Raw genomic sequence first — 23757 nt, forward strand, 5'->3', positions numbered from 1 at the left:
GCCTGTCTTGTCAATTAACCTTTAGGGAATAATTTTTAGAATCCCTTTACAATGTCTGAGATTTTTGGCGGTTAGACAAACTGCTTGTACATGTTACATATACACTTTACAAAAACAGAATATAGCTTTGATGTCTGTACATAAGAGGAAAACTTGAATAAATTAAGGTGTGTTTTATCATTGCTTTGAGTCAGCAAGAAATTCAATTTCACCACAAAATTTATCAAAGTTAAACGCGGCTTTTTTAATTGGAAATTACTGCAACGAAATTGAAATTAGTTTTGCAAGATTACTAAGCAAGAAATCAGTTCAAAATTTGCTGATGAAATTTACGTGTATGCGCATACAGCATGGAAATAGAAATTGAAAAATATTATTGAAGGGCGTTTTTGAGACATTGAGAGCTCTTGAATGTCATGATTCTCGCGGTTTAAAAAATCAATGTTACTTTTTTACGGAACAATAGACGTCACAAAATGTAAAACTTGGAAGAAATTATGCGTCAACAAAGTCTGTTGATAACTTCCATTTAAAAATCCTTAGGTACTGTAAGTTAGTTTTGAAAATGTCTATAACAAGTACTTGAGAATTTCTAAGCTGTTCCTGAAAAAATCTAAAAATAAAATTAATATAAAGTTTTAACTTCAAGTTGGCAAATGTTTTTATTCTGATTTTTTAGGTTTCAATAATGTTGTTGAAGAGTTAATCACGTTTTCTCAGTAAACTGACTCTATATGCTTGTAGTAGATACCATATACACAACAGACACGATGTCTACATGACATATTAGACGGCTAAGTATTCATTCCTGAATACGTTGACGTAGGAATCATTTCAAGCCTTTTAGAGGTAATTCACAAAATAATTATGAACTTCGCGTCCCTGTACTCTTTATCCTCCTAGGAAGTACATCAATGACCATATATGGTATCCGAGATTATGACGATTGCTTGAAATTTTTGAAAGTATGTCGTTAACATTAACGCCATTGTAGAAACCATTAACGTGCCATCCGTCCATGAGGTCCCAGAAGCCAAAAATGGAATTTTTGTTGAATTATGTATAAGCTAGCACACGCGTGCAACGGAAGTTCAATTGTATCTTAAATTCACATAGCATTTTCGATTGAAGAAGTTATTATTATGGTAGATGGCTTTAGAGATATCATAATAAACGAACGTTCATCAGATAATAAGCAATAAAAAACAGTGTAGATACAAAAACTGGATAAAAAGCAAAAAAAAATAAATGCTACCAATTAATAATTCGGCAAACTTTCGAAAACAGCGATTGAAAAACATTTCAGCTTAAGAACATTTTAACATCTTCTCCGCAAATTAATAGTTATAAAATGTAGCTCTTCGTGTTGAGTTGATCATGGGCCTTCAACATAAATATAGATCATATCCACGTCTCGATACTTTTTCATTTATTTCTCAGTAATCATTTGTTCGCCACATTTTTTGAAATTGAACATATTTTTGATTTAAAAAATTGTTTTCGGGAGTTGTAGTCATTAGTTTCTGGCTATCTGTGTCATCCTTTCTTCGTTTACTTATTTTTGATTTGCACAATGCTAACACCATGACTGCGTTGTTCTGCTTACGTGTTCTTTCTGCTACTCATTACGTCAAAAACAGTTTTTGGGTTCTTTATGATGCTTAATTATAACAAAGCGGAAATCTTAGGCTGTTGTTATTGGTTTTAAGACTTTCGTATTGCTGATGTTAAGTTTTGTTCTGAAGCGATGAAGCTTTCTTGTTTTTAATTAAATTAGAAAAAATCACATCCTCTTGTGGCGATCTATAAAAATGTTTCCAAAAAAACAACAGTCGATCTTTTACTAGATAACAAACAAAAGTTTCTTTTAAGCTCAATGCTTCTTTAATTTTTGCGTCAATTGTTTTCTTTCAAAATATGTAGCTTCTCTTGGGCAAATACTCTGTAGCTAAGGCAGAAGCAAGGTTAATTTTAAAATTCTTAAAGTATAAAACCTCTCAGACACTTTAAGCAAATTTAGTGACTTTGTGTTTTCAATTTTTTGGAAAAAAAAAATTTGCTTCTGCTAATTAAGATTGCTGATATTAACAATGACATGGCTGTAATTTGTATATGCAAAAACACGAACTGAAAAATATAAAACATCAACGAGCGTTTTTGGGACATTGATAGCACCTGACATCATGGCTTTCAGAAAATCATTGAAACTTTACAGAAAAGAAACCCACAAAACGTAAAACTTTATAAACACTATGCCTCATTAATCGTCAAACAATCAACAGTTAACTTTTTAACTTAAATTAGTGTTCAGAGTGTCTAGAATAAATTTTTGATGAGTAATTAGCATGGGTTTTTTTCTCAAATTTTAGAAACTAAATGCCTCGTGAGAATTTAATTTCAAGCTAAAAAAATTTCATAAAAATTTTTTGAGAATGTTTATCAAAAAATGACTGTGTTTTCCAATTTTTGACCGCTAGATTTCTGTTTCACATACCAAAAAAATCAACCCCATATGTATATGACAAATGAGTTATGATTAAGTAACTGCTTGAATAGAATTACGTTCAAAACATTTCAAGAGTGTTAGAGGAACTTCAGAAAATAAATTTGAACTTCGCCTGCCAATAGTTTTTGTTCGCCTTGGAAGTATAGCAGTGACCGTTTAGCGTATCCAAGGTTGCGATGATTGTTTAGATATTGGAAAAAATGAGCTTAGCATCAATTAAATAACGAAACTATAGATATATTTTTCTTCCCTAACGTCCTTGAAAAGAAAACTAAGATATGTGCAAAATCGCATAAAAGCCAACATCCATTGCATCCTACGTAAACAAAAAAAAACTAAGGCATCAGTAGAGGCGTAAATGCAATATCAAAAACTTGCAAAAAATTTGTCCTTTCGATGAAAGATGTGTTTATAGTCTTTATAGGTGGCTTTCGATAAATTTCGCATATTCAGCAAATAATATGCAATACACAATATATGAAAAAGTGTATGAGGAAAACATCCAAGAATAGTGATTTAAGAAAATATCAAATCAAAAACAACCTAGCATGTTTCTAACAAAAAATAGCCCAAAGTTACAGCTTACTATGCGAGCTTAGTTAATCAATGACTCTTGCAAAGTTTGAATCATACTCACTCTTTGGTTTGCTGCATTCTTTCAAGTGTCATTTTGTGAGCCTCTTTTTTATGTCATTTTTTACGACATTGTGTTATGTCAATTGTAGTTATGTCAATTTTTGATTATAAGTGCCATCCATTCAGAAAACAAACAAATTATAAAGAATCTGCTTAGGTGTTGCTTGCGCAATGGAGTGAAAAAAATTAAGATACTTGGTTATGCCAAGCATCTTAATTGGTTATACCATCTTAATATGCTAAGCATCATTGGTTATGCCATTGTGAATCTGAGGCTGTAGTTACTGGTTTTGAAGACTTAAGTGCTGTAAATATATACTTGTTTCTCAGAAACATTTAGTTCATTTTTTGGTGTGTAAAATGTCAAAGCCTTTACTGACATTTAAAAAATTATATTATTCCTAATAGCAGTTGATCATGAAAAAAAAAACATTTTAAAACCCAACCTTCGCTTCTTTAATTTTTGTTTCAACTGTTTTTCCAAATTAAAATGTTTTGTTTGGCAAAGCCTCGTAATTAATGCTCGAATCATGGCTAAATTTAACATTTTCATATGCTGGATATTGTTAATTATAAATACTGATAGATTTTTGGTTAAAATTTTTGTAAATGATTTTTCAGTTTCATCGTTCTTTGCTGAAATTTGAAAGCCTCTCTGAAATTTAGTATTATGACATCTGAGGTTCTCTATTTCTGCAAAGTAAATTTTCAATAACTTCGTAAAGATTAAGATGCGATTTGGCGAGCAGTTTTTATACTTCCAGCTGCTTCTGAATAAAAGCAGTGTTTTAGTTTAAAATTGAACTATTCCTTACAATTTTGAGCAGATCATAGATTATTCCTTCTAAGAATTTAACTGTGTTCAAATAACACTTCTTTAATTCAACTTCGTTCCTAGAAAAATCAAAATAATTAAAATGTTATTTAACGTAAGTGTAGTTCATTGCTTTCCAGCAAATACTGCAAAGTGAAAGATCATAGGATCAAATACTAATTTGTAATAGCGTCCACTAATAATCATTGTCAGAAAAAAAATTCTATTTGAAATAAATTTTACAACTTTAGCTGCTTTTGACTTCAAAGTTTGCGTTATCGGTTTTTAAAATCGTTGTTAAAATCAAAGACCAGTTTAAAAACGAAAAAGTATTGCAATTTGACCCCATTATGAGGAGAACAACCAAACAGTTTTTGCTTCGTTTAACCTTGAAAAGAATTCACTTGGTTAGCTGGCCAGACAGTGTCAATTTCGACCGCGTATGTTCCAATTAAGCTCCCGAGAACTCAAAGCTTTCCAGAGAAACGTCTAATTAATACAGCCTTCCTGTTAGTTCAGATATTTTTCAACTGAGAACAGTTTCAGATAAAACACTGTTAGAAATATATGAACAGAGATGGGATTATATTCGCTCTAAATGGCATGGTCTGAAAAATGAATAAATTTCTGAAGCGAACATTAACTAATTTTCAGCCTAAAAATGTACTATATAGTTGTTTTCTGGGGTAATAAATTCCGGTATAAAAAATGGTCTGTAATTACCAAGTCTAATAGAATTCATTCTGCAATATTTCTTGAGTTCGTGCAAAAATAATTGCACGTGATCACATTTAAGATAGTGTGAACTAGCGTACTAATTGGGGCGCGTCAATTTCATGTACCATTTTATCTGATGAAAAATTGTTAATGATCTCTTCTTCCCTCTTAAAAAAATGTTCCAATTTTTGAATCATTGCGAAAAAGTGTAGCTGAAAAAATATTTTGCAAATTAACGGATTAGCGAAAGCACATAAATTTCCTCACCGGCAAAAAAAAAGCGATATCTTCTTCCGTGGTTAGCTTTCCTACCAAAAGGGGGGAAATCAAAGGTAAAAATGAAAAAAAAACTATGATTTTTATTATTAATAATTTAGAATTGGAATTTTAATATTTAGAGCATTATATTAATACAGCGACAGCATATAGTCACTATTTCTCAGTTTATGTGAGAATCTGGATGTGAAAAAAATCACAGTACGTATACCATGAAGCTACTCGTTTTCATGGACAAAGCCGCCAAATTCCATGCCAAAATGAATACAAATTTGTTACAAGAGTACCAAACTTTTGTTGCTCAAAATGAATCAGTAACTACATGAGGCGCACTTCACGCAGTTAATTCTTCTTATATGAGCCGTGACTTGGATGTGTGCAAATATGTAAATCATCTTCCTAATCCGTTATTTGCATTTTAAAAGTCGTTTATAAAATTAATCATCAATTAGTCTTTCATTCATTTCTGTCTAAATGGCACAGATCTCGTATTAATATACCTAAGAGAAACAAGAAGCTAATATGGACAACAGTTACAATGAAAACTAAAAATGAAAAAAAAAATCAGATAATTCTTATTAGCACTTGATCATTTAAAACCATGCATTTATACCAATCACAGGTCTTTAAAAACCATGCGTTGATCATGCGCCTGCTCATTTTTTTTGTGCTATGCGTTCGGAAAAGCATCGCATTTGTAGCTCAAATCATGACTAAAGTTAACACCCTGAGCATGCAAAAACCTCTATGGACGAAACGCCAATATAACCTTTCTGTGATTCTATTTTTTGCTAGATTCTAATTAGCAATATGCTGGTTTTTACAGTCTGATCGAATTGTTTTCGGCTTCTTTTTTAGTTAACATATAATATGATCAATCAGTCTCCTCAAAATTTGATGAATTTGAAAGCCACTCCGCTAACAAGAGAAATATTGTAGCGTCTAAGTTTCTTCAGTTCCCCGAGTAACTTTACAATAACTCCTTAAAGATGGAAACGCGAAAAAATAAATTTTATTATGTTTCAAGCTGCTACAGAATAAAATCAGTGTTAATTTTGAAAACTAAGCTTTTTGTTTCATATTGAGCACTTCACTCAAGATTCAATCTGAAAACATAATTTAAATCACATAGCGCTTCTGCCTTTATAATTACCACCAAGAAAATCAAAATTACGAAACTTTGTTTTAGTAGAACAGTCAAAATTGCTGAACTCAGCTAAATTTGTAAACTGAAAAATATGAGGTTCAAAAATTATTGTGCATTAGCGTCCATTAAAGTTCATTGTTAATTCAAAAAAGTTTTTCTTGTGAGATAATTTTCACAACAGCTGCTTCTGGTTTCTGATAATTTAATTGATTTAAATTTTCTTTCACGTTTGTAAAATCAACAACAGGCTTATTAAAAAGATGCAAGAGTTTTTACACCAAATTGACAAGAACGACCAAACAGTCTTGTCCCGTGTTGGGTTATGGACTTTCGCAAGCGGAATAAAAAGCGTTTTTAACTAAGTAAAAGAATTAATTTCTCAAAAATGAGAGAATAACAAAATGATATTTTACAGTAGAATTTAGAGATTTACCGGAGAGATCTGATTATTAGATCAAGATGGTGATTTGAATTTGGGGATGAAAAAGGACTCAAAAATCAGCTGTATATATACCCATTATCAGTGTGAAAAAGTCAAGATACAAAACTAATCTTAGCACCGTGATTTATAGTGGGGGTCGCAAAGGTTACCCAATATGGTTTGCTTCTGCAAATCAGTCGCAAAGGGAACCATAAATGGAATGCATTTGCACTTTTCTGAGAATTCATTCACACTTCCGGAGATATCATCATCATTTAATACATGCTGGGAAGATTTTACATCTATTAATCTAACTCTAATAATAGTTATCTAGATTCACCAATTTGAACCGAATATTGATTCTCAGCACCATTTCTTGACGATTCATTTATATAATTTCTTTGATCAAAATCAAACTGCTTGTCTTTCTAATCTGGTAAGTCAACTTTCTTTCTAATTCTCACTAAGTTTAAGACTATAGTTTGATCGAAATTCTAACACCCCCACTCAGACTTGAGCTGATTGCGTAGAGTCTGTTCCCATCAAAACTGCTCTGAATGTTTCCACTTTCGAAACGGGTAAGGACTTTGTGAAGATGTCCGCTGCCATTTTGTCTGTAGGAACGCAATGAATTGAAATAGTCCCATCCTCCGTTTTGTCCCGGATGAAGTGAAACTTTGTTTCGATGTGCTTGCTCCTTTTGTGCATGACTGGGTTTTGGCAGAGTCTGATACAACTTTGGTTGTCTTCTCCAATTGCTATTGGACGTTTCTGTTGGATGCCAAAATCCTCTAGAAGTTGTTTCAGGTAAAGTGCTTCCTGAACTGCTGCTGCCATGCCCTGATATTCTGCTTCTGATGAAGAAAGAGCAACTGTGGCCTGCTTCTTGACACCCCAGCTGAGTGCTGCGCCACGTCCGTTGAGCTTGAAGTAATAGCCCGTTGTTGATTTTCTGTCGTTCACGTCTCCAGACCAGTCTGCATCACTTTCCCCCACTAAATCATAACTAGCCTCTTTTGTGTAAGTAAGTTTTAAACCTTTTGAACCTTGAAGATATCGCAGAAGTCGTTTTCCGCACATCCAGTGTTGATTGTTAGGTGCATTCATGTGTCTGGAAAGAATGTTGACTGTGAACATGATGTCTGGCCTCGTCTGTTTGGCCAGATACAGAAGTGATCCAACCAAGCTTCTGTAGATCCTCTGGTCCACTTCTTCGTCTCCGTTCTGTGCTGTCTGAAGTTTCAAATTCAAATCAGCTGGAGTTCTTGAGGGTTTGCATTGATCCATTTGAAACCGCTCAAGCATTGTTTCTATGTAGCGTTCTTGGTCGACTGTGACTTTGCCCTCTTCTCGTCTGATTCTTAGACCCAGAAACCAGTGTAGTCTCCCTCTGTCTTCCATGTGAAAGGTTGCTTCTAGTGCCTTCTTGACATCAGAGACCACTGTCATACTTCTTGATGCTACTATGATGTCGTCAACCCAGACCAAGATGAAGGTGTGATCCTCTGCTTCTGATCTTGCGAACAAGCAGTGATCGTTCCTGCTTCTGGTGAACCCCTGTCTCAGTAGGAAGTTTGCCAGCTCTTTGTACCAGTTGTTAGCAGCCTGTTTCAAACCATAAATTGATTTATTTAGTCGACATACTAACTTCTCCCCATCTGATCCGCGTTTTACAAACTCCTGTGGCTGTTCCAGATACACTTCTTCCTCGATTGGTGAGTACAGGAAAGCAGTCTTGACATCAAATTGGTGCATCACATGGCCTTGCTTCGCTGATAGCTGAAGTAGAATCCTGAATGTCTCTGGCTTACAGGTAGGCGCAAAAGTCTCAAAGTAGTCCAGTCCTTCCACTTGCTTGAAGCCTTTCGCCACATAGCGCGCTTTGTATTTGTCCACTTGACCACTGGGTCCCAATTTCACTTTGTAAACCCATTTGCCCGGTATGACGTCCCTGTCTGTGGGTGGTCTCACTAGGTTCCAAGTCTCGTTTTCTTGGAGTGCCTTGACCTCGTCCTTCATTGCCCGGTGCCAATGGTCCCAATCGTCACCTTGCTTGGCTTCGTAGACTGTTTTGGGTTCCACATAGTCGCCCTCAGTCACAGCAAGATGGGTCCTGACTTCTCCAAAAAATTGCGGAACATTCCTTGCTCGTGTCCCTCGTCTGGGCTCTGCTCTGTCCGCGTGTTCCAGTGCATCTTCATTGAAGCCAACTGTCTCTAACTGTGAGAAGTCTTCTGTGTCACTGTCTTCTAGTGACTCTGAGTCTCTGTGACTCCCTCTTGTTGCAGTAGATCCTTCATCTAGTGCTGTTTCTCCAACATCCGAGGCCTCTTGTCTCAGTGTTGTTTCTTGAGTATTCACGCTCCCTGCGTCATGCCACTCCTCCTTTATTGCAGTAGATGTGTCCTGTCGTTCTCTGTTGTCATCGTCTTGATGACCATCATCTGGGTGCCAGATTCCCAGTTCCGACCCATCATCTAGTAGGTCAGCCGTTTCTTTGTTGTCAGGGATTGAGCCCACTTCAGACTCCTTGATGATCACATCTCGAACTGCCATCACCTTGCGTGTGTTGGGTATGTACACCAGGTATCCGTTTTCTCCTTCAGTGTAACCCACAAACTTTCCTTCCAGTGCCTTGGGTTCAAGTTTGCTGACTTCTCTGTCCCTCTTCCTCATGAAGACTGTGCAACCAAAAATAGATAATATACTAATTGGAAGCTTAGGTTTTACACCTCTCATCAGCTCTGCTGGGCATTTTTCTTCTCCTCGTCTCACAACCAAGTTTCTGATCCTTGCTGCGTGAAGAATTGCTGCTCCCCACATCATCTTGGGAAGTCCTGAGTCAATGAGCAAACATCTTGCCATCTCCAGCAGTGTCCTGTTGCACCTCTCAGCTAACCCATTCTGTTGTGGCGTCTCTGGTATGGTCTTTTCCTGTAGAATGCCTGCATCCAAGCAGTACGTCTTAAACTGCTCTGAGAGAAGCTCCTTCGCATTGTCTTGCCTCAGCTTCTTGGGCGTCCCCACACTGAGAACAAATTTCTTCAGGCTGGCCAGTGCTTCACTCTTTGCCTTAAGCAAGTCCACAAACACAAACTTCGTGTACTGGTCTGCAAACACAATGCAGAACCGGAACCCTGACAGTGACTCTACTCTGAAAGGTCCCATCACGTCTGTGAACACCCTCTCCAGCTTCTCTTCTGCTTGGGTCTCTGCCACTCTTGGTACTGGAGTCTTTGTGATCTTGGCCAATGCACACACATTGCATACATCATCGAGTTCCCCCACTGTCTCTGGTGCATTCCTGACCACATCCGCTTGATTCAAATGACCCAATCGTCTGTGCCACTTCCTTGCACTGTCAAGTTTCACGCTGTTGGAACTCATCTTGAATTCTAGAACGCTGCAGGGTAAGTAAAACAAATTATTTTCTTGTGTTAGTTTTACCCGAGTTCGCTTCTGGAGTTTCATGCAGCTGTTTCCTCTCTCGAAAGTGAAGCTATGTCCCCACTCCGTGCATCTTGAGACTGATAGGAGGTTTGAAGAATAGTCCGGCACACACAGAACATTTTTGAGTTCGCATTGGAATTCCCCTTTGTTTGAGGGTATGCTGATCCTCACACAGCCTCTGCCCACCACTCTGGAAGCCTCTCCGTTGGGATTTCTGACCACTGATTGAATGGGCACAAAGTCCAGAAACGCATCGATGTTCGTCACTATGTGATCTGTACAACCACTGTCCACTAGCATGCCTGCTGTCTTCCACTGGGTAAGAGCTGCCCAGCATTCCTCGTCTGGTGTAGCCAATGTTGGACCCATTGCCACTGACTCATGTTTGCCTCCATCTCTTTGTCTCTTGCATGCCCTGTCTAGGTGACCCTTCTCACCACACTTGCTGCATTGTGCTGTCTCCTTCCTCCTGCAGTCCTTGGCAAAGTGTCCAGGGATCCCACACACAAAGCAGTTTCCTTTCTTGGGTCCCTTCTTGAAGTCACGCTTCACTGCCAGTGCCACTGAACCACTTTGTCCCTTGTGTCTCTGCACCGTGCTCTCATGAAAGTTCTGCAGCCTTTTCCTCAACTCTGTGAAGTTCGTTGCCGGGTTGAAGCTTTCCTGTATAACAAAACTTTCATACCTCATTGGCAGACCATTGAGGACCAAGGCGTTGAAGAGGGTCTCTGAGACTGCTTCCCCTGCTTCTTGTAGCCTTGTGAGCAACTCCTGTCCTCTGATGAAGAAGCTGTCCAAATCCTCAGAATCCTCGAGCTGCAGTCGAGCAAGCTGTGCCACTAAAGTCACCACTGTCGGCGTCTCCACACTCTGAAATCTCTCTTGCAAAAGCTTCCAAGCCTTTGCTCCATCTCCAATGCCGTCATCTCCCACACAGTCATGTCTCATCAGCATGAGGGTTGTTGCATCTAGAGTCAGTGCCAGATGGCACCACACATTGTTCCGTTTCTCCTTGATGTCTGCAACTTCCTTCTCATATGCATCCTTCAGCACCTTGTGGTTCTTCTTTTCATCATTGGTTGCCCCATTGGCCGGTGGCGCAGGCTCATTGGGTTGCTCCTCTGTCCCCAGTAGTGATTTGTAGAGTCCCTTCGTCTGCATCATCGCCACAAATCTTGTGCTCCAGATTGGAAAGTCCTGTGCCTTTCCTGTGTAGGTCAGCAGCTTCACTGTCTGTTGATCCATTGAAGTTTGAGCAGGCAAAACAGTTGTGAAAAGAAAAGGTACTAAGCAGAAAAGGATTATGACTGTCAACAACAAATTAGTTTTGTTTTGGAAATTAATTTTATGACTTAAAAATTGCTGGGCCCATAACCTGTTGGGTTATGGACTTTCGCAAGCGGAATAAAAAGCGTTTTTAACTAAGTAAAAGAATTAATTTCTCAAAAATAAGAGAATAACAAAATGATATTTTACAGTAGAATTTAGAGATTTACAGGAGAGATCTGATTATTAGATCAAGATGGTGATTTGAATTTGGGGATGAAAAAGGACTCAAAAATCAGCTGTATATATACCCATTATCAGTGTGAAAAAGTCAAGATACAAAACTAATCTTAGCACCGTGATTTATAGTGGGGGTCGCAAAGGTTACCCAATATGGTTTGCTTCTGCAAATCAGTCGCAAAGGGAACCATAAATGGAATGCATTTGCACTTTTCTGAGAATTCATTCACACTTCCGGAGATATCATCATCATTTAATACATGCTGGGAAGATTTTACATCAATTAATCTAACTCTAATAATAGTTATCTAGATTCACCAATTTGAACCGAATATTGATTCTCAGCACCATTTCTTGACGATTCATTTATATAATTTCTTTGATCAAAATCAAATTGCTTGTCTTTCTAATCTGGTAAGTCAACTTTCTTTCTAATTCTCACTAAGTTTAAGACTATAGTTTGATCGAAATTCTAACATCCCGTTTAACTTCGAAAAGATTTCACGTAGGTAGCCGGAATTAGCACGCAGTGTCAAAATCGACCTTTGTTTCCCAATTAGTTTCAGATAAAAGGATGCGTAAATGTTATCTGAGATGAGTGAAATCTGAAGTTTTTTAAGCAAATTTTAACCAAACATCATCCTGAAAATTTAGTACATAATGGCATTACGAAATATTAATATCTCATAAAATAAAAAAAGTGGTCTGTAATTACCAGTCCAATAGAATTCGTTCTGTTATTTTTCTCTAGGTTGTGCAAATATAATAGGCAAATGATTACATATAAGAACGGAAGCAAATAGGGTGAACTAGCAGACTGAATGGGGAGGGTCAATTTCACGTACATTTTAATCTGACGAAATTCTGTTACAGGCTTCCTCTCCATTCTTCAAAAATTTTTGTTCCAGTTATTGAGTCATTACGGAGAAACGTAGCTCAAACTACATATTTTTCGATTAAAAGAATTTGCAAAAATACAAATTTTTTTGGCCGTTGAAATTTAAAAAATGTCTTCTTCCAAGGGTATCTATCCAGCCAAAAGCAAAAAATGGACGTCTATAGTTTGAAAATAAAAATAGAAAACTATGATTTCAGTTTTTAGTAATCTTAAATTGTAATGTTAAATTCTTTATTTGTTGGCAACCATGACAATAGTTGGCAACCAAGTTTTATGCCGTGAAAAATATCAGCACGTAAAGCATGAAAAAGTACGAGTTTTCATGGACAAGGCCAGCAATTTCCATGCAAATTGTACACAAATTTGTTCAAGAGTACAAATGTTTGTTGCTCGAAATTCATCAGTAACTACATGAGGCGCACTTCACGCGTTTAAATCTTCTTGAGAGTCATGATTTGTATGATTCTTATGAAGCGATTTTTCAGATTCAGCGAAGTAGCGCAACTTTAATCAAGTGCAGCATTGCTGCTAAGACCTTTTTTCTTTATGAAAAAAAATCACTGAAACAGCATCATTTCAATCAAGCCGTCGTTGTTGTTTCTCTCAAATTAAACAGATTTTCTAAAAAGCAATGAAAAGATTATTCTGCGCTTAATCAAACTCATGCAGTAAAGTCCGTGTAAATTTCGACCATTCAATCCTAAAACCTCAAGAATTTTTTTGTTCATGTGATGTTCACGCTAAATCATCATGAGAACAAAAAAAACAGTGAAACTTTAATCCCAAAAAACATGAGATGTCAAATTTCCTTCGAAATAATAATTGAGAATGTTTTGATGAGTATTTGGTGTGGAGATTTTAGTGGTGGTACCTGGCAAAGACTGGCTAAAACTGTCCATGTGAGAGATATGAGTAGGGAGACGAAGACCACAGTCAATGCCCTCCAACAGTTGAAAGGACAATTCCTCTGTCTCACTCTCACCCTGTTAGGAGCTGAAACACCCTACGATTAAATCCCCGACCAAACACAGTCCAGGTCAAAGTGCTAGTTATAATGATCAGACTATAAAAAACGCACAGGTGTGGGTCAAGTGTATTTTTATACCACCCACACCAACGAGTTCCCTGTTCAATGTCTGAATGAAATCTGATCACGGGAGAGCTAAAGCCAGATCATGGCTGAAAATTGTTGCATGTATAGGTTAACAATCATTGACAAGACAAAACCTTATCTTTAACGAGCTCTAAAGGGTCTAAAACTCATCCTGAAATGTACTAATGTACTAATTTAATTAAAATGTACGCATGAACCAGCCGCACTTGGGTACGCGGGTCGTGACCCATTCATCCACAACTTGTTGTATCCCTCCCGCACGTTGTAATAATTCAAATTTTAATTCTCAACAAAAACTTACTGTTAAGCATATAACTGACAACTACCAAAAAAACTTACTAATATTAAAAAAATGTCAACAGTTTTTTAAGTTTTTTTGCTCTTTTTCCTAAAATATAATGTATTATATCATAAACTCATTAGACAAAATCCCATCAAGCAGCATCAAACGAAGGATTCTTTGCATGGAACAGCGAATTGAACCTGCTCCTTATTTATTTAAAATCATTTTTTTTGCTACAAAGTGAATTTCGTTTTTGTTTCGAACCCCACTTTAGTGGGGAGTGAGGAGCTATATACTCAACTGGGTTTATTTTTGTTCAGACAATTTTGGCCGATCGATATATTCAGCGGAGAGAGTTGTGAGTGGTATCATTGAAAAGCAAGTACATCATAGAATATGGAATAAAAAATATTTTTTCGAATTTCGTTTTTTACCTAGAGTTTTCGAGGTTTAAATTTTTGTGAACATTCGACAGTTTTGATTCACATTTTCAGTAATTTTTGGTAAAATTTGGCACAATTTTGGTAATATAATTTAAAATGCAATCAAGTTTTTAATGGTAGAGTGTTATTGTTACCGTTAGAGATAGAAAAGTGCCGCTGAGTTATTTGGAGTTTCTTTGGCTGAAAAATTTGATAAAGTTTTCAAAATTCAAGCCTTTTTTCAACAAAAATTGCACAAAATATGCTTTCTCGATCCACTTTGATTAAGTTTGCCAAAACTGGAGACCAAAAAATCGTTGAAACAATTTCCCTAAACACCAGAAAAGAGCTAGTTGAAAACCGGCGTTCTAAAAAAACTTTCTGGAATTAAATATTTGCCACTTTTGCAAATTTAACTCGATAACTATACAAAACTTATCATTGTTTCTTTTTTAATATTCGAAGCATTCACTCAAAAATTGGTCTAATTCGCAAACATCTGGACCACTCGGGCAATTTGTTAGGAGCGCGGCAAAATCAGCGATAGGTTTGATATTCTCATGGATTCTTACAATCACGAACTTTTTTTGGTGCTGCCCTTTTTCAAAATATTTTGCTTTTATTTTTTATGTTAATAACTGACAAACTTTTTTTCACGGCTGCAATGATGACAGCTGCAATTCACGTAAATAGGAGACCGAATGTTTATATTGTTTGTTTTTAGTGAACGCAATTGTTTTTATGGCTCTGAAGAAGAGTTTTGAAAAACTGTAACTGATTTTTGTTTTGTCTTCAATTTTTATTCTTTCTGCAGTCTGATTGTTAAATCTTTTCATTCAAACATCTAAATGGCTTTTTATGAGGTTCAATTGAAGCTGAAAAATGCTTTGGGTTGTTAGCTAAGGTCTCTTATGTTATTCAATGTGTTTGTTCTATGGAAAAATCAGTGATTTTTTGAACTTGTCAATATTGTTATATTATTTCTGTCACCTTTTAGCTTATTCCCAGAAAATACAGGTTGAACTTTCTTTTTATAAAACTAAAACTAATTTGTGGCGGATTGTTTAATAGAATGGTTTCTTGGTTTTGGTACTACGAGTTTTCAAACAAAATTTTGTGATTTTGTGCGTAATAGCCAATTTTTGCTGTTGTTTTTGTTTCTTTGAAAAATTGTCACATTACATAACGATTGATTTGAAAACGTTTAACAAAAATTGTAACTGAACACATTCATTGCTTTCACAATACATGGAGTCAAAGGCTGCGACACCGTTCTCTTGCAGAATTAGGAAGAGTTCCTTATTTTTGCTTTATCTTTGTTGTTTATTTTCGTTGTCGTATGCCAATTATTGGGTATTTAAAGGTCTCACTGGCAAACTATAGATAGATAAGTGAAATTAGAAAAATGATATCGGAATATAGCTAATGGTTTTATAGACTTTGAATTTAGTTTTTTCCAAAAAATTGAAAGTTCAACTTATCTTTTTATGTTCTGGTTTGAGTTTTTTCCGTATTTTACTATGTTGTAACATTTACGTAACTCAGCCTCAATTTTGAAAACTTTCTTTAATGTTTGTTGAACGAAACAAAATCTTTTCTGTTGGTTAGAATTTTTGACTGATGTCTTCCCGGTTCAGACAATTTGTTTCAGAAGAAATTTGCAAATTTAGATACTTTTCATTTTTTGTGTTTCTTTTTGCTGTCATTATGAGATAGTTCTTGTTAAAAAAGGTTAAAATAAGTTCAATCGAGACGCAAAAAAAACTTTAATTTTCTCGCGGTTAATATTTTGTCAATTCGATGGCCTCAACACTGTGGTTTCGTAAAATAATTCGTGAAATTTTTTTAGTTCAGCTTGTTTTGAATGTTATTCTATTTTCTTATGACATAGTCTCACTAAAAACAGCCGCATTTGGTTTTCGAAGAAATTGGTAGATACACTGTATCCTCTTTCAGATGCAAGCTTATGTTGGTTATGAATTTTGAAATTGTTTGATTTTTAAAAAAAAGACAATGCACTTCTAAGATTTGCCAATCCTACTTCTGTTAACCTGTAGTTTGGCATCTCTATAGACAAATTATGTTTCTTATCGTTCGAACTCAAGTTTGCTAATTATAACGGTTTTATCTTCCTTAAGTGGTTTTTGTTCTTGGTGCAACCAGTTTTCATAAAACATTCGTGATTTATGCATATTTGCCGGTTTTTGAAGGTTTTTGTTTTCTTTTCACATTACCACAATAATGGGCGGTCCTCTATTCAGTTAAAAAAAACGCAATCAACTATGTTTCAATTTTTTTAGTGCACAGCTGAATGATTAATTGGCTATGACACCGTTTTCGTGCAAATTTTTTCGTGCAAATTCTTCCGTGCAAATTTTTTCAAGCAAGTTTTTTCGAGCGAATTTTTTTGTGCAACTTTTTCCTTTTTGTCTGTATTTTTTTGCAGTCGTACGACATACTCTGGGTAATGAATGGTATCAATCGCTCTCTATCGAGGTATAAAAGAATCTCTCAATAATTTTATTTGATGCATAATGTTTCTAATCAATTTGATATTAATTCTTTTCAAAAAAGCAACGTTTTATTAAACTTTGCCCTTTTGTTGATTTCTTGTTGACTTGTTAACATGTAGTATTTAGAAAAAGTCAAATGTTTTCTTTTAATGAAGCGCAGGTTAATCATCTTTAGTGTAAATTTTGTCTTATTCCATTTGGTTTTGATTATCAATGGTGTTCAAAAAATTGACAACAAGTTTTGGTCGTAATTAATATTTGTAATTACTTGATTTATATTGTCGTCTTTTCTGGTAGACATCTTTTGGTAGTCACAGGTCTCGTTGGCCCTTTAAGGTAGACTATTTTAATTTTTTAGTAGTTTGTTGAACGATATGTTGATAGGTTTTTTTTCTTCCTCATTTGGTAGACAATTAAGTGAAAAATATAGATGAACGGGATTGGAACTTTATGTGCGGATATTTGTCTTAATTTGCTTTCGTCAAGATTTCGTTTGAAAATTGAATACCTTTTGAAGCTAATTAATGTTTTTCAGCATCTGATTCAGTTTAATAACATGCTTCATTTTTCATAATTTTATAATTTTATAGAAAACAGCTCTCAATGCTTAAAAAGCGACTAGTCTAATTAACATTTTCTATTTTATGCTATTCACTAGAAAATTGGATAAAATTTTTGGACTCATTCGGAGTGTAAGAGAAAAAATGCCACATTGAGTACACATTTTAAATATAATGAAAATATTGGAGGCAATCTTTATCAAATTTGATTTAAAAGTAACAAACTAAAAGTTTAGCTTCTGATCTTTTCCCCAATACATTTTTAAAATCTCCTAAAGGTACTCAAAGTAAAATCTATCGAAAGTAAAAATTTCGTATAGCGATTTAATATCGTCTCCAAATAAAGAGTGCCAAAGACAATTCCAAAAATTTTCGGCAGAAACGCATCGTTTCGTAAGATCGTTTCAATGAAATAACAGCATTTTTTTCATTTCGTCAAAATAAAGCGTTTAAAAAATGAGTCAGTTTTTCCTAATGAACTTCAAGTAAACGCTGCTGACTGCGGACCACAGCAACGCTTAAAATGGCCACCGAGATTTAATCTAAATCTATCAACATACAAACCGTTGTGTACAATAATTGTCGATTACTGTTTTCTTGAAAATAATGAAAATTTTTGGCAATATAAACATTAGTCGCAGAGTAAAAACTAATAGAAAATAAGTTTTTTTCCTGATTAGTTCTACTTGATCGTTCATTGAACGTCTTAACCTACAAATACCGATCCTTTAAAAATGTCCTAATTTCTTTAAAACAGGTTAGTTTCTCAATCTTTCTAGTTACTGCTTAGAGCAACTCTTTAGGCGTTCAATTTTAGTGAAAGCAAATCCTGAGAAAGCCATTCTCAACCATTTTGAAATTAATTTTTGCAGCATTTTTACAAAATTTGAAATAGCTCAAGAATGAGAAATTTAGTCAAGTCTCAAAACAAAAATTGGAAAAAACATCGTACAGTTTTTGACATTTTGTTTAGAGAAAACTGATAGACTGAAAATTGTACTTCGCAGGGTGGAATGGTAGAATACAAATAACTACTATTTCCTTTGCAACAAAATTCTTGATTTATATAAAGTTGCATAAAATAATACTTCTTACACAATTTAAAAACAATAAATAAATTTTGAAAGGTTTCCCTCTAAAACGAATTGTTCAATAACATTTTTTTATTGTTATAAAAAACACAAGTCTCCGTCTTAGATAAAATAAAAAATTTTGAAAAGGAAAACTCTTAACTCAATGTTCTTTGATTTTTGACATAAAAAGAGGAGGTTTTATAACTATTTTTTTCATATTAAAAACATTAAAACAAAGCCTGATCCAAATATACTAAAATACCACTTTCATATTCGGTTCTCAATTTGAAATCGAAAAAAAAAATCAGAACAAAAGAACTTTGCCTTTGCCAAAAAATTGTTTGCTTTGAAATTTTTGCACATCCCAAATCTTTGAGCTCTCTTTCTCTCTTTCTCTCTCTCTCTCTCTCTCTCTCTCTCTCTCTCTCTCTCTCTTTCTCTATCTCTCTCTGTCACTGACTCACTCACTCCTTCACTCACTCACTCACTCACTCTCTATCTTTTTCTTTCTTTCTTTCTTTCTTTCCTTTTTTCTTTCTTTCTTTCTTTCTCTTTCTTTCTTTTCTTTTTTTCTTTCCTTTCTTTCTCTCTCTCTCTCTCTCTCTCTCTCTCTATATATATATATATATATATATATATACGAATATATATATATATATATATATATATATATATATATATAGAGAGAGAGAGAGAGAGAGAGAGAGAGAGAGAGAGCTTGAGAGAGAGAGAGAAAGAAAAAAGAGAGATAAAGAGATAGAGACAGAAAGAATGAAAGAAAGTATAAGAGAGAAAAAGGAAAGTAAAAAAGAAAAACAAAAAAACATATATATATATATATATATATATATATATATATACTCTCCCTAAAATTGAATTATGAATGAAGGCCTAATTTTTCTCTCCACTCCCTCATTTTGATAAAAAATGAACCAAGCTTTTCAATCATTTTAAATACTAGAGCCTTTTTGCTTCAGGAAACTTTTGATTGAAAACAGCCCGCCAACCATTACATATTGTATATAGTTTCTGTCTAACTGCCAAACAACTTACTGTTTCTTCTAAAGTAATTTTTTATAGTAAATACAATGTACTACATTGTACATTTCAAATAAATGTTTTAAAGTTTTGAAACAGTGTTGATCAAATCACCACTGTGCTACAACAACTTTTATATCTGGCGATTAGCTACACTATTTTTCCACCTACTTCAGACAAGTTATACATTTTAAAACTTTCTGACTAGAATACTGAACTGAATTTTTTTTTACCTCAGTTATCATTGAAACCATATCGTTCAAGCAAGCCAACACAGCTATTAAACTTGTTGTATTGTTGCAAAACTACAAGGGCAAAATATTTTTTAACCAAAAAATACTTTGACACAAGAACTGCTTACTAAAACTTATTTTTTAATGCACATTTTCCCGCAATTTGCTTGTTATTTTGCGAATTAATTAGCTCTAATGACACCGTAGTTTTTGCTTGATTGTTCAAAAGTCCGCAAATTTTTATCTAAAGCGGTGAAAAATTCTATTGACAGCATTCGAGCGTAAAAGTGTTTGTCCAAAAGTTATATTTGGGCTAATTGGTAAACGTCAACATAGCGTTGACCGTACACATAATTACAGTCAAGATTAAAAAGTCGCGCACACTGATTATGCAAACGTACGGTAGTTTCAAATTAAAAGCCCGCCTGGTTATTGTTTAAGCATTAAAATTGATTAAATAATCAATTCTTTTTCGCTTCTGATTATCTCGTAATGAAAAATGATTGCCTGGAAGAAAAGTATTGAAATATCAAATTATGCGCATTCTTCAAATCTGAGAAAAATTTGAAAGAACCGTCGACAAAAATATTTCTTTGAGCAAAGAAACAGAATTGTGATTTTTTTCTAAATCTCTAGCAAGCAAAAAGGAAATAAAAAATCATGAAGGCTTTTAATTTCCTAAGCATGCTAGCCAGAGGTCTCTAAATGAAGTTATAAAAAATGGCAATTAACACGAACATTACGTCGATGCTTTTGAGAAACAAAAATGTTTCAGTCCTACGCTGATGTTGCCTGTGAACTAAATAAAAACTTCGTGTGAAATTTCAATTTTGATGCATTTTCATTATTCATCAACCAATTTGAGATTTCCATCTCAGCCGTATTGTGAAAAAATACCAGGCAAGTTTTATAAATAAAATTGTTTACTTTGAAGATTGAAAAACAGACTTTCAAGTTAAAGCGAATTTGCACAACAGATTAAAATTACCTTGAACTAGAGTTCAATATAAAGTGCGGACAAAATTTTCCGAAATTGAACCTGAAACCAGAATAGAAAACGATGACAACTACTTGAGATTTTGAATAAATATTCATTATTTTCGATTCCTAATTTTAAGATAAACAAGCAGGCTTACGTGAGTCTGAGAAATAGCAACATTTTCAAATATAATCCATATTAGATCGATCGAAGGGAAAAGAGAACTTTTCCAACGATATTTTGAAACAATTCATTCAAACAATTATCACTAAAACAACCAGCGAGTGTATAGTTCTAAAAAATTTGTAATTATTTTTTTTCAGTAAAAATCAAAGGTACAGTGAATGCCCCGATTGAAAACCACTATATTAATTCAATTAATGCGTTATAACACTTTTTCAACACTATTAATTTAACCCCATATCACTTCACCCCCATTTGTTCATCCTTATCATTTAACCCCACTATCATTCAATCCCTTTATCATTTCACCCCGATTTTAATCTTTTATAAAAATTTGACTATTAAATTAGTACAATAATCACTGGACAGCGGCCTGTGTAACCCGATATAAAAACAAGTTAAATGATAGAGGGGTTAAATGAGATGGGGTTAGGATATTCGGGTTTATTGGGGTGAAAAGATGTAGAACTCTTCATGCCTCTATTTATCTCGCTTTCCGAATATAAGTTACTTTTTCTTCATTTTTCTGTCAATAAACTCGTTTTCTCACTTTGTTTGTAAAACAAGCTTGTCTATAAAGTCTGTTGACAGCTTGTAAAATTGCTGATTGAATTTGCAATAAGTATTTACCAGGAAAAATGCTACTGAAGCTGCTGACGTTGTTAAGCTAAAATTTAATGTTTACTAAAAAACAACTTCTTAAAAGAGTTATAATTTTTTAAATTAAATGCTATGACTTGAAATCAATTTATCCAAAACTTCTGATGGATATAAATTTTACTTACTCAAAATTTGATCCATTTGGGAAGTTTTGTCTTCAATTTTTTTTCTAAATAACTGATTGGTTAAACTTTCTATCAATAGAAGGTGAAATAAATTAGATAAAGTCGTAAAAAAAACAAAACTTTTCTCAAGAATTGCACTCGAAGCTGTTGACATAATAAAACTAATTGACACAATTCATTTCCCGTTTTTAAACGACCTTTCAGCCACTTTTAGCCAACTGCACTGAATTTATCCAGCTTATGTTTTCTGTAATTTTATGTTTTCCAAATGTTCTGTTTAAAATCTTCCCCAGTTACGAATTCAATTCTATTATCTACCAAATTTTGTTTAATTTCAAAACCAAATTGGCAGAAAAAATACCATGAGAAACGAAAGTCTTTCTTTGATTATCTAGGGTTTTTCATTGTTCATTATACCGCAAAATTGAGAACTGGTATCAGCCAACCAATGTATGGAAACACACCATTACAACCAACATTCTCAGCTAAAGTCCATTAAAAGTTGGGTAGATGCAATACAAAACTTTCAGTCCTTTTGGGTGTTAATAAAATGTTGGATTGTAACGGCCAGGTTTGCATCTTGTAAAAATTGCTGCGGGCAAAACTTTATAATTTGCTTTGTTCGTTCATTCTGAAACATATACAAACAGTATTTACCCGGGTCGAGGCCGAATGGTTATCTTGTAAGAAATTGCAAATTTCTGATAGAAACTACTACAAGGCGTTGCATCACCTTGCACGTTTTTCTCCCAAAAACTTGCAATTTCTTACAAGCTAACCATTCGACTTACTAGGCTCTTAAAAGTTAACCATTCGACTTACAAGTTACTTACAAGTCAACCATTCGCACACACCACACACACACAACGCACGCACATACACGCGCCCACACACACATACACGCACACATACAAACACGCACACACACAAAAACATAAACACATACACACACATACGCACTAAATCGTAAATAAAACGTTGCAAGACATGAATGTAAACGGACGTTTGGAAAAAATAGAATCTGGAAAAGTGTGGATTAAATTTAAAAAATGGGTATAAAAATGAAGGTCCACTAAACTATTTTGAGAAAATACTGACATATGAGTTTGAAAATTCAATCAAATTCAATATTTTGGGCACATTTTTAAAAGCAATCGTGAAGAAGCTATTTGAGATCTACAGTTTTTTAATGGAATTGCAAAAGGAACTCTCTTGAAATGATAAAATTCAAAAAGTAACCATTTTGTCTGCTTCGGTCAAATTGTATTATGTTATCCAAACAGAGCAGCTAACTCCCACGCGCTTTCAACGGAAAATGACTGAATGTTCATTTGAATTAACTAATAAGATTTGAGCTCCACCGGAATGAACTTGCAAGAAACTTACAAGTTAGCCATTCGCCTTGCAAGTTTTTGCAAGTTAACCATTCGACTTAGAAGTTCTTACAAGTTAACCATTCAACTTGCAAGTTCTTACAAGTTAACCATCTTTTGCAAGAAACTTGCAAAATCTCAAAATCTTACAAGTTAACCATCTTTTGCAAGAAACTTCAAATTCTTACAAGTTAACCATTCGGTCTCAACCCGGGTACTTCACAGTGCAGGTGAGACGCTAGGCTATGCAGATAATTATTATCCAATAAGAAAATCCAAATGTTTTAGTTAATTTACGTGAACAATCATTTTTATGGCACAATGAAAGTCGGCTGTTAGCATAGACTGCTATACAGAGTTTCTTTTAATATTGAAGGTTTTAGTATAAAATGATTGCTTTTTTATTTTTTACACAAAAAACCGATGCATTTTCCAAAATTCCAGTCAACGACTAGTACACCTCTAATCGTCAAAAATTGGACAGCATTCATGTTTTTCGTCAATTTGTAAACATTGATAAAATTGATCTTATTAAAGAAAACTGCAACGTATTTACTTTTGTTAGAGGTGTCAATTCATGTTGGCTATATTTTTTAACATTCAAAAACTAGAGCAATGAGCTATTAATATTTAATGAGATACTATTATTTAATATTAAAATTTTTTCAGTATGATAAATAATTGTAGACTCCTTCTTATTTTGAATGATTTCCTCGAGAACAGGATAAAATTTTTGGGCTGAGGTTTGGGAAAAAATCCGCATAGTTAACTTCGATGAAATACAAAATATTACGTTTGTTATTAATTTTCGGCTCAATTAAATTTGACTG

At 34.4% G+C, this 23757-nt stretch overlaps 1 protein-coding gene across 1 annotated transcript in view; it reads right to left on the reverse strand.

Annotated features, from left to right (window-relative positions):
- The window catches only part of LOC142337247 (uncharacterized), a 123952-nt gene that overhangs the window by 78231 nt on the left and 21964 nt on the right, over positions 1–23757 (reverse strand). The window contains exon 3 of the mRNA XM_075386400.1: positions 13243–13364. Within this exon, the coding sequence (XP_075242515.1) occupies positions 13243–13364 (122 nt within the window). The remainder of the gene's footprint in view (positions 1–13242; positions 13365–23757) is intronic.

This window comes from Convolutriloba macropyga, chromosome 3, assembly GCF_964194025.1.
Source record: "Convolutriloba macropyga chromosome 3, txConMacr16.3, whole genome shotgun sequence".
NCBI lineage: Eukaryota > Metazoa > Xenacoelomorpha > Acoela > Convolutidae > Convolutriloba > Convolutriloba macropyga.